Source organism: Amyelois transitella, chromosome 20 (assembly GCF_032362555.1).
Source record: "Amyelois transitella isolate CPQ chromosome 20, ilAmyTran1.1, whole genome shotgun sequence".
NCBI classification, from domain to species: Eukaryota; Metazoa; Arthropoda; class Insecta; order Lepidoptera; family Pyralidae; genus Amyelois; species Amyelois transitella.
The window spans coordinates 5,062,919-5,073,939 of NC_083523.1; the positions used below are offsets into that span (position 1 = coordinate 5,062,919).

The window sequence follows — 11,021 nt, forward strand, 5'->3', positions numbered from 1 at the left end:
TTGGTCAAAACAATTCATTCGTCTCGTTCCTCCCCTCCCTACACCTCTACTCGTTTATTCATTCTTTGAAATTCATCATTCACCACAGTGCAATGCAAATTTTAACTGGGATATATTTTTGTTTCCTGAGTCGTAATAGTTAATTGAAATAAGTGTTTTGATTTCTTTTCCAAAAGTAAATATTGTTTTATTAAATCGTATTATTGAGTGTAAACAAAATATCATGATTTGATTTCCGTAAAACACTGGTGCCTACTCCATGTTGGCTGTGGAAAGTAAGCAAGCAAACCCCGCCTGTCGTCAGTGTCAAGCAAGCCAAATAATTGAGAAACAATGACTATATTGTTTATACTATAAAATGACGGAAAAGGGATTTGAGGGTGATCAGTCGTCATCGTCATGGGACATCCCTGGTCCGTCGTCATTAGCAGCTATCCTAGACACAGTATTTACGTCTGCAACATCTGACAACCCTCCTAGAAGTGGTAAATATTGTATGGTTTAAGATATTTTAACTACCTCACCCTCAGAAGTTTTGCACTAATTGCTTTGTCTTTGAAATTAATTGGAATTATTTAATGTATAATACCTACCTAATATTTGTTGAAAGAAAAGTACATTTTTAATTGCAGAAGAAATGGAGTGTGACGCTTTATTTGCCGAAAGTGATGATGATGTTGAAGTAATGCCAACATCTTCTGAGGCCGCCCCAATGGCTAGAAATGTGACTCCGAAGCCAGTTTCTTCAAATTATGTGAATTCCACTACTCCCACTCAACCTTATGAAGTCAACTTGGCACCTCTGTCTCATCCTATGCCATCCCATACTCCTGTACCTGAAGAATATCAGCCCCTACCTGACAGTTCCAGCTCCCTAGGGTATGTGTTAGGTGACAACTCTGAAGGTGTAACAGTAAATGGTCTAAGGAGATACCCAGATATAAATATTAGATACCAACCAAAACCTATGTCAATTGAGCAAAGAGGATATTATTACCCTAACTTTTATCACAATCCTGCAGGTGTCAGACCACCTCAAGAATATTCATTTGCCCCATATCATCCAAATAATGTAATTGTGCTCAGTGATGATTCAAGCAGTGTGCCACATCCTGTACCATACATATTACCACCTAATCGGCCTCACCTGGAAGGTGGTAATCCACTAAGCACTGGATATGGTAGGCCATATCCTAATCCATACCCATTACGTGCAGGGGAGACCAATCACATGCCTAATAACTTGGAAAGGCCTAGTAGAAAACTAAATATTTCTCCCAGGAGGAGGCAATCAAAAGAGAATGAGAGTCACCCTAATTTAATAGAAGTAAGTTCAGAGGAAGAAGATAATGCTGCTGCACCAAGAAAAAGACAATGTGATAATGGGGTCAGTCACCAACCACCTGCGGGTGCTGGTAATAGCAAAGGAAACAGTAGCAGTGCCAATGACTTGCCTCTAAGGGTTGATATCAAAAGAGAGCCAGGTGAACAAGCTGATGTTGGTACTCAAGCTGGAGGCGACGCTAATACCGGTAACATACAGCAAGTGGAGCACAACTGTAACAGTCAGCGGCCTAGTGGGAGTTACCCTCATGCACAGTCCGCACATTACAACTGTTCACAAAATCCACCAGTAATTCATATCAAACAAGAAAACTCTGGTTGTGGAATCCATGACCGTGGTTGTGGTTGTAGGTCAAATCATTTACCAAATTCATGTTCACATATCCATTTAAGCCAAAATGAGTTACATAGGCGTAATTCTAGTCACTGTCACCACGCCAATGGTCCTCACCATCATCATCATCGTCATCAAATACCAGCCTCTTGCTCACATAATTCAACAGCGCCACAAACAAATCCTTCTACCTCCCAGATAAAAGGGGAACCTGGTACACAAAATATTAAACAGGAGACTGATTCTGTACAAGCACAAACACAAAGGCTGGGAGATAATCCAGTTCCTTCTGTGATATGCCCTGTCAAATTAGAAAGAAGCAGTCTGGCTCGTGTTAAAGTAGAACCAGGGCCCCCAAGTCCTCCGATGCCCATGGAGGTAGAACAAAATGTCTCTGTTAAGCGTGAAGGCCAAAATGAAGATAATGCGAGATGGTGTTGTGATGGAGATGCAGCAGAAGACAGAGGAGGTGATGGTTCACCTCAGCCGGGCACTAGTGCAGGGAGAGCATGTCAGACTCAACAACAAACTGGTGAAAGCAGACCTGCAAATACTCAAGTTAGTGGTTATTGCTATGTTATGTAATTGTACTAATAAGTAGCCATCAGCCCAGTAAATTTTTTATTATAATGTAAATATAATGTAAAACAAGAAAAAATTAATATAAAGTTGCTGTGTTGGTTCTGGTGCGTTAGTGAAATAGAACCATTCCACTGTGATTTAGTGCTGTGTGGTTCCTGGCACCAATAGAAAAAAGAATAGGACCACTTAAACACTTTTCCATAAATGTCGTGAAGGGCGACTAAGGGATAGGGAAAATAACCTTGGGATTTCTCTTATAGGCGATGGGCATGGTCATTATTTGAATCTCAATTCCATCATAAAGCCATACAGTAGAAGTATCCTTTAATTCTTTTCAAGAGAGATAGCTCTAGCCTGGCCTTTGAAAATTATCCATGCATGTAAATGACTTATTAAATAAGTCTTTTCAAGACTGCTGTTTCTGCCTACCCCACAAAGGATATAGACGTGACTAATTTATGTATGTATGTACTAAAATGACTATTTATAATGTAATATATATTCTTGTTCTTTATTTTTTTCAGCAAGATCAAGCTTCAGGACAAAATGCAGTATTATCAGCGCCTGACCTGCAGCTAGATTGGGTGTCAGATTCAAGTTCTGATGATGATGTGCAACTATTGGAGGAGGATTCTAATCCAGTAATAACTATTATACATTAATATTTGATAAATTGACCCTTATAATTAATGTTTTTTTGTTAATATTAGCCTTAGCACCTATTAAGAAGGTTATCACACCAGATTATATTATTTATTCTTTGATAAAGTTGTTCCTAAAATAGTTCATATATCCATTGCGCTCCAATGCGATGAATGTACCCTCAAGATATAACATGCCATTTGTATGTTTCAGCGTGTAGTGATAGACCTGACGAGTTCCCCGGCGTCGCCGAGCGCCGCGCCGCGCCCCGCCGCGGACGCGCCGCGCGTGTACCCGCCAATACTGCACCACAACACACAACCGCCGCATGCGCATCTTTTACGGAGCAGGTAATTTAAATTAAAAAATCCAAATAAGTTAGGTACGTTAACGAGACGATCCTGGGGAAACAGGAACCCTTAGATTAGAAAAGCCTTGTAATACCAGTGGCAGCTTTGAAATTTTTTCAAAGTGAAAATACTCTGTAGGATTTTTGGAGGGTTCACACACCACTTCAACCACACGGTGCCATGGTAGAAACCCTCGCCTTTAGTCCTGACGCGGCTTTATCCTACCGAGTATCTTTTAAAACATTTCAATGCTTCCTGTAGCCGGATGGGCAGACGAAGGTCTTTCCACACCTCAAAAAAAGTTTAAAAATATGGGAAGAGCCGAGAATGGCAGGATTTAAGGTATTAGTTTTTACAAGAATCCAAGAATGCGTTTTTATCAAATGTTTAATCAGTGGTTTGATTTTCCATACATAATCAATTTATAACAATTTTGTAACGCATTTCAGTCGATTTTATAAACATTTTCTCACAAGTTCTCAATCTTTTGTTTTTTATCATTTCCTTTCCTGTTTAAGCATAATTGTAAATTTAAAAATATAACAACATTTTTAACCGTATTGTGGCTGGAGATCAGACAGGAGAACAAAACTCATATTATTATATTTTCCAGTCAGCACCGGTTATCAATAAATCAATTTATAGTACAACTGCAGAGAAATTCACTCAAACTGTTCTTAAACGGAGGAACAAATTTATATTTATATGAATCTCAATTCCATCATAACACCATACGGCTAAACGTGGCCTATCATTATTTTCGAGACCGATTTTACCCCGTAAAGGATAAAGACGTGATAAAAGCGGCACCATGTTTATAGTGTGTATCCGTCGCGCAGACTCCGCTGCATGCTGCCGTGCCGCGGCTGCAGCTGCGCGCCGCCGCTGGCGCACCGCGCGGCGCACCCGCCGCAGCCGCCGCCCGCCACGCACACCGTGCTGCCGCACTCGCACCACACGCCGCTGCACGCGCACAGTGAGATACAGTTTATCTATATTCTATGTGACTGTTGCCCGCGACTTCGTTCGCCGTAAAACTTCACTGACAATTTCAATATATGTTAAAAAGTTGATCCTCTGTATTGCTCCTTAGTGGCGTGGGGATGTTATATACCAGTTTTTGAGTTGGACCAAGCCTGAGATAACCTCATTAAAGCGGAGCAATAGTTTACGCGAGAGTACAAACATATGTTCATTCAAAAAATCACATTTTTGTTTTTTTTTGATCATGCAGATACATCCTATCGATTTTTTTTCCAATATCCTTCAAGTACAGACATCGATCAGTTACTATTTTTGTTATATATTTATATATATAATACATATAGAATATACATGTATGTATATAAAACTCTTCCGTTACTGAGTGACTGACTGATAAACAATGCACAATCCAAACTTGCGTTTAGACTTGACATTTGCTAAATATGTAGCTACCTTCCCCAATCCTCTTAATCCCCAAGAGAACGGGGATTAACAGGATCTTTAACTAAACGTAAGTATGCTCCGGTATTTTGAAAATCTTCAGCATAACTTACTAACTATAAGGAGCTCAATAATATATCAGATGGACGTTTTTAAATAGGCCTCCTATAGCCTTGACTATTGGATTGATAATTTAAGGGGTTTTTTCTGTATTTTTTATTGTTAATTGTTTATTTCGTTCAGTGGGTGACCGACGCCGCGACGTGACGATAGCGCCGCCGTACCTGCTTCACGAACGACTGTGGCACCGACAACAACACATGCTGGTAACTATTTATATTTTACTCTCAAGTTTTAAAATATTACTTTGATAACTTTTTATAATTATTTTTCCCTTTGGTAAATCACCAGTTTTTTTGCAGGTATTCCCATGTGTTACTTTTTGCAATAACAGGATGAAAATCTACTACCTAACATAAGATTCTGAATCTCTATTAAACCGAAACTGTCTCTCCAAATATCCAAACATACGAGTATTCGTACTATTATTTATACATACATTAAATCACGTCTTTATCCTTTATTGGGTAGGCAGATCTAACGAGTTAAGGAATTGGGATTCAAAGAAAAAAAGAATCTGCAAGAGAAGCAGCTGGCACAAGCAATGTCTTTTCTTCGCTACCGAATCGTGCGCCTATTCCCATAGACGCCTTTAACGACATCCATAGTAAAGATATCCTATTCTGAACCACATGGCATATTGGAAATGTCTCTTCAAAATCCAAACGTACCATTATATATTTATTGTTTATCATATGGATTAAAAATAAATTTTGATATTTTAGGAAGTGCAGCGTCGCAGCATGATGGGAGACATGAGCGGGGGCCTCGGCCTCAACCCGTACGCGGTGTCTCCGCCCACCGCCACCTTACTAGCAGTAAGTCTATATACTCGACTGCCGAGAACAAAATAAAAAAAGCCGTAATATACGATTATACGTCATTTTACATACCGTATATATATATATCCTTTAGAAATAGGTCTTGATGTATTGTAAAATTTTAGTATTGTGAGCTTTATTGTAATATTTTTGTTTGTTTATATTTCTTCTGGGAAATGTTCCTATGGAGTTTACTTGGTTGGTTAAATATCAGCTTTCTAGCTATCACTGTTTATGAGATACAGCCTGGTGACAGAGCGGATGGTTAGAAATAGGGTTCCGTTTTCATCCAGTAGGTAGGTATAGATCCCTAAAAAGAAGGCTGTCTGGCTGGGAATAGCGCTTCCTACCGCCCAATCAAACCGAATAAAAATCCAATAAAATAACGACCTTTTTACAAGTACTTACATTAAACCTAAAATTCAAATACACAACTTGACTCTTTCTATCTCACTCATAATAGCTTACAGTTCAGTTCGCGGGTTCAAATGGCGAGCTCTGTTCAAATATTTCCGCGCCATACATATAATAGAATAGAATAGATATTAGATTTTTGCCTAAGTGTAACTTATAAAAGTGTATTTGTTTCGTCAGTTCCCAGATGAGCTCGAGCCTCACGACTTGAGTTCCAATCGTGCGCCTCAAGGGCTCGCGTCCGGAGTCTCCGCGCCTATGATGCTGTGAGTATTATTCTATGTGCCAAACATAACTTTTTAACAAATACGACTTCATAACAATCGATGACTTCATATAACGAAATAACATTTGAACAAAATCGTAGACGATCAACGAAAGTAGTTTGTAAGGTACTAGCTTTTACCCGCAGCTCTGCCCGCGTGAAAAGCGCCATATGTCCGTCTCTGTAGGTGGTACTCCATACTACATGCATGCACAATAAGTAAAGATCGGTTAGTGGTTTTAATTGTGAAGAGTATATATTAGTATGGATGAAACCTTTCGTACATGAGTCTTTGGTTTTTTCTATTGTTGACCCCATAATATAATAATTTTAATATGTTGATTTCAGTGAGGGGCCACATATTCACCACCACATGCACCACTACCTACAGATGCATCCGCCTCATCTACATATCTCAATCCAGCCCTCAGTAATGGTATATAATTTATTGCATCTGTCTAATTAACATTTATTCTCTCATTGGGTTGCCACTATCATTTAGTTGGAGAAAAGAAGTTATTTAGCTGAAAAATTACAATATATTTTTTGAAAAATTAACGATTAAGAAGGTACCTAAGTACGTTTTGGTTTCCATTTAGAATTCTAAACAGAAAGTATACCAAATTTGCGAACTCCAGGCCCCGAAGCATAGCGGAGCGTGCAGTTGGGAACACGTCGAGATGGCAGAACATGAAATTTTTAATAAATATTGTTGTTTTTTAGGGAAACTATAATTAATATTAATTTTCAATCCGAAAAATACCAAATAGAGAATACTGTAAAGTAATCAACACCTATTCTGTTAAGTTCCTTGCAGTGCTGAAATAATCGCGCCCGAATGCCTCTTTCTTTTTCAAATTTTAAAATAATTCTTAATTTGTTTTTATACGTTACCTATTTGTTCAGCAAAGTTCGAACGCGGCGTTCGCAGCACAAATGGTAGCCGTGGTGCGCGCCGCGTCGGCGGCCGAGGCTCGGCGAGCGGCGCACCGCGGCGCCAGCTCCGCCGTCATCGAGAGGAACACCTACAGGTACTACACAGGCCTAACAGTCGTCAGCTGTATAGCTTGATGATGGAATTGAGATTCAATAAATGATGACAACTAGCTCCATCGTCTACAAAAAGAATGCCTAATTTCTAATTAAGTATCTAGCTCAAATTCTGCAGATTATTTATTTAAACAAATCTTATGACATTTACAGACACGCTTACGCCGCCCCCGCGCCGCACCACCAAGACGAAAAGTGTACCATCTGCCTGTCCATCTTCGAGGTTGACTCAGACTGCAGGTAATACAAAACAATACTTATGTCACGTTTCATTCTTTATTTAATATTCTTGAAGACAAGACTTGATACAAGACAGTTTACACACAAATTTGTTTTTGTGTTCATCAGAATAACCACTGGAGTTCGTGAACTTACCATGACCATTTTTATTTTTACCTATTAAAATTTGCAGGCTTATTTTTTGTTATATTCCCGCAAATCACAATTCATTCCTACTTCCTTTTTAAAAAATATGTTGATTTGTTTTGCCGTGCAAAAAAATGTCTTTTCAATTCATTAATTACCACTAGCTTTTACCCTGGGGCTCCCGTGAGCATTTCCAGAAAAAGTAGCCTTTATTATCCTCTGATTATAACATCCATATTAAATTTTATTTACTTATTAAAAACTTTATAGCATAAAACAAAATGTTCAAAAGTCAGACCTTATGCCCTAAGGCTTTTGTAAATTTCATCAAAATCAGTCTAACGGTTTATCCTTGAAAGCGTAACAGGTAACTTTTGCATTTTAAATATTTATAAGTATGGATACAAATTAAAGACTCGAAAGAAAAAAGTATTCGTCTTTTTTTTCTACCATAGCCAATTGCTGATAATTTAGAAGGACATATTGAATAAAGTTCACCTTTTCAGACGCCTTCCATGCATGCACCTGTTCCACATGGAGTGTGTTGACCAGTGGCTAAGCACCAACAAGCACTGCCCCATATGCCGTGTCGACATCGAGACTCATCTCAACAAGGACGCCACGTTTTGAACAGAGGAACAAGTATGTCATCTGCACCTTTTGTTAGTTCTTTCAAAATCCATGGAGAAATTTGTCAAGTAACTTTATGATTGTTTATTTCAATAGTCTTGTCAAGAATTTTAAAATACTTCCTTAGCTTGGTGCCTTTAATATCCTCACTTCTCTGAAGTTATTAAATGACAATATTTTTCCTACCTTCAAGTAATCCTGTCAATATAAGATGTAAATTTAAAGTGAAACAGATGATATAAAGTAAAAGTAATAACTTCAGCCAGTCATATTCTAAGTTTATTATAAACTATGAAAAATAGAAATTTTAAAATTACTCCTAGATATTGTAATTGTTATTGAATAGACTAATGAGACGTATTGTAGAATAACATCAAGTTTTTCGTTTGTTTCTGTTGTCATCACTGAACCCTTGTTTCAGTTTCTCCTCGAGCTGTGGGGAGCTCATGATGGCTTGCTGCTGGAGTTCCAAGCTCTCTTGTTGAAGCTCGTGCGTCAACTGCTTCTGGGCATTACAAGTCCTGACACAAAAATACTGCCAATAATGTATATAATTATATTAAACCATTATATGATAACACTAATTAATATTTTGTTTACATATATGTAAAATTTTTGTTACATAAATATTACAATGTTAGCAGTCAAAAGAAGTGACTATTGTTGATTTTAAAATAAGGTTAAATAATATGGAATATCAATGAAATACGCCTAGTTTATTATAGTTTTGTTAATTTTATCTTTGACAAAAATTATAATTTAAGAAAAATTGGAAAATCCTTTTTTTTAATTACAATATATAAAGTAATGCTTTATTAAATGTTTTCTCATTTGTATTTAGTTTTTATTAATTGACTTACCTGCATGCATGGTCTATTCTCTCACAAATAGCATCTGATGCTGTAGTGTTTCCAGAAAGATAAGATATTTCAGCAGCCACTGTGGCTAACTTTTCAGCATAATCCATATAACCTTAAACAAGACTTGTACACTGTATTTAGTTTCTAAACATATAAGCATTTATCATGCCTAAAACAATAGTACTGACATGAATTCACACCAATAAGACATGTCTACTTTTGTATTCACAACATATTACTCTAAACTAGAAAGCATGATAAAAGACAAAAAATTATAAAATGGAAGTAAATAATTTCTTTACATCTCAATCTTCATACATCAGCTGTCTATTTGGCTAAATGATGGAATGGAGTTACATCTATACTCTCAATCTATGCTTACCAAATAATGTGCGTAGATTATGCTTGAGGTCTCGGAGTGAACCCCTTACTGCCACCAGCTCGTCCCAGTGCTGTGGGGGTGTCGCATTCTCTCCCCACTCTAATGCTTGTTTCACCAGACATATTTCTTTTGTAAGAGCCTCCCTTAGTCTAGAAAAATGAAGACAGCTCTTTCAAAAATTCATAAATGTAGTCAGGTTACTCTTATTCAAAGGATATGTATGTAATGGTTGAACTGCATAAGGTCAGAAATGCAGTAGCTACTTGCAACAACTTTAAATCCATAGTTTTTTTAAATACAAGGAGACACCTGAATACAAAAAGAGGGCTGGTTAGAAATATACCTTTCACTGGTATCATGTATAGCCACTAAAGTTACTGTGAGCAATTGCGTAGCGGCGTTCACATTTACTGTTGTTGCTTGGCGTATCAAGAATTCGTGCTCCAAATTGTCATCACTCCATGACATATTCAACTCATTGTATTCGTTTTGGTTCTCTTCGCAATATACAGTAGCTAGTAATCCTACGGATAATGGGGTAACCTTTCGTAGTCTTGGTATCAATGTTCTTTGCACCTTGGCAGCAGATCGGACGATATTCACAAGTTTCGTTCTAAACATGCTGGATATACTGGGATGCTGATGAAGAAGTTCTGATAGAAACGGCTATTGAAATACTTTTTTAGTTTACATCATAGTGGTGCTCTAATAATTTAAAATATCGAAAACTATTTTGGAGGTTAGGTTCATGTACCCATTCGTTTTGTTGTTGTTTGTCATTGTGTCAGTGTCAGCCATTCGTCAGCTGAGCTTTGGCTGACAGCTGCCTTTTTTCTTTTAACCGATTAAAAAAAATTGATAGAGAGAGAACTACTTATGCATGATTACGGTTCTTTAGACATTATAATTATGTATATTAAGTTAATATTTAAAAATGGTAAGATATAACAACAAGAACCCGTACCAAGGTTCGAATCGCACCATGGCTTGGCTATGTGGTTTTGAAGCTAGCATAGTGCCACGTGCTGGTAAGGATATATACGACGCGTTTGCAACATTTGCAGAAGATCCTTAACCATATTGGATCATGGTTACACATCTTGTCATAATGTGCAGGTTTCCTCGCGGTGCTTTCTCGATATCAGATAAGAGCATCGGTTAGAAAGCGCTAATTAAATGTGTATACCTAATAAAGGATATATGTACCTACTTACCTATATCAAATTAAGGACGTCCTGGGAAAAGGTCAGGTCAAGAGTATCCGAAACCGCCGAGCTTGCATGAAGAGAGATGAATGTGGAAGAAGCGAAGGAAGTATGCAGAAAGATGTAGTCTCTGCCTACCCCTCCGGGAAAATGGCGTGATTTTTAACCGACTTCAAAAAAAGGAGGTTTCTCAATACGACCGAATTTTTTTTATGTATGTCCGCGGATACG

At 37.8% G+C, this 11,021-nt stretch overlaps 2 protein-coding genes across 3 annotated transcripts; one reads left to right on the forward strand and one right to left on the reverse strand.

Annotated features, from left to right (window-relative positions):
• The first annotated feature begins 9 nt into the window (after positions 1-9).
• Positions 10-8,905, forward strand: LOC106131676 (uncharacterized). Of its 2 annotated transcripts, none has more exons than XM_013330847.2 (13): positions 10-485; positions 633-2,236; positions 2,785-2,901; positions 3,116-3,252; positions 4,074-4,228; positions 4,921-5,003; positions 5,523-5,615; positions 6,213-6,298; positions 6,646-6,733; positions 7,204-7,328; positions 7,501-7,587; positions 8,220-8,355; positions 8,765-8,905. In XM_013330847.2, the coding sequence occupies exons 1-12, from the start codon at positions 359-361 to the stop codon at positions 8,341-8,343; spliced, it is 2,826 nt and encodes a 941-aa protein (XP_013186301.2). In that variant the 5' UTR covers positions 10-358; the 3' UTR covers positions 8,344-8,355; positions 8,765-8,905. The 2 variants fall into 2 exon arrangements, with proteins under 2 accessions (XP_013186301.2, XP_060805810.1); XM_060949827.1 differs by having other exon boundaries at positions 4,092-4,228.
• On the reverse strand, positions 8,601-10,468 carry LOC106131677 (uncharacterized). Its single transcript, XM_013330848.2, has 4 exons — positions 9,929-10,468; positions 9,586-9,734; positions 9,204-9,315; positions 8,601-8,864 (listed from the first exon to the last, which is right to left on the reverse strand). The coding sequence occupies exons 1-4, from the start codon at positions 10,204-10,206 to the stop codon at positions 8,717-8,719; spliced, it is 687 nt and encodes a 228-aa protein (XP_013186302.2). The 5' UTR covers positions 10,207-10,468; the 3' UTR covers positions 8,601-8,716.
• Between the last annotated feature and the right edge of the window lie 553 nt (positions 10,469-11,021).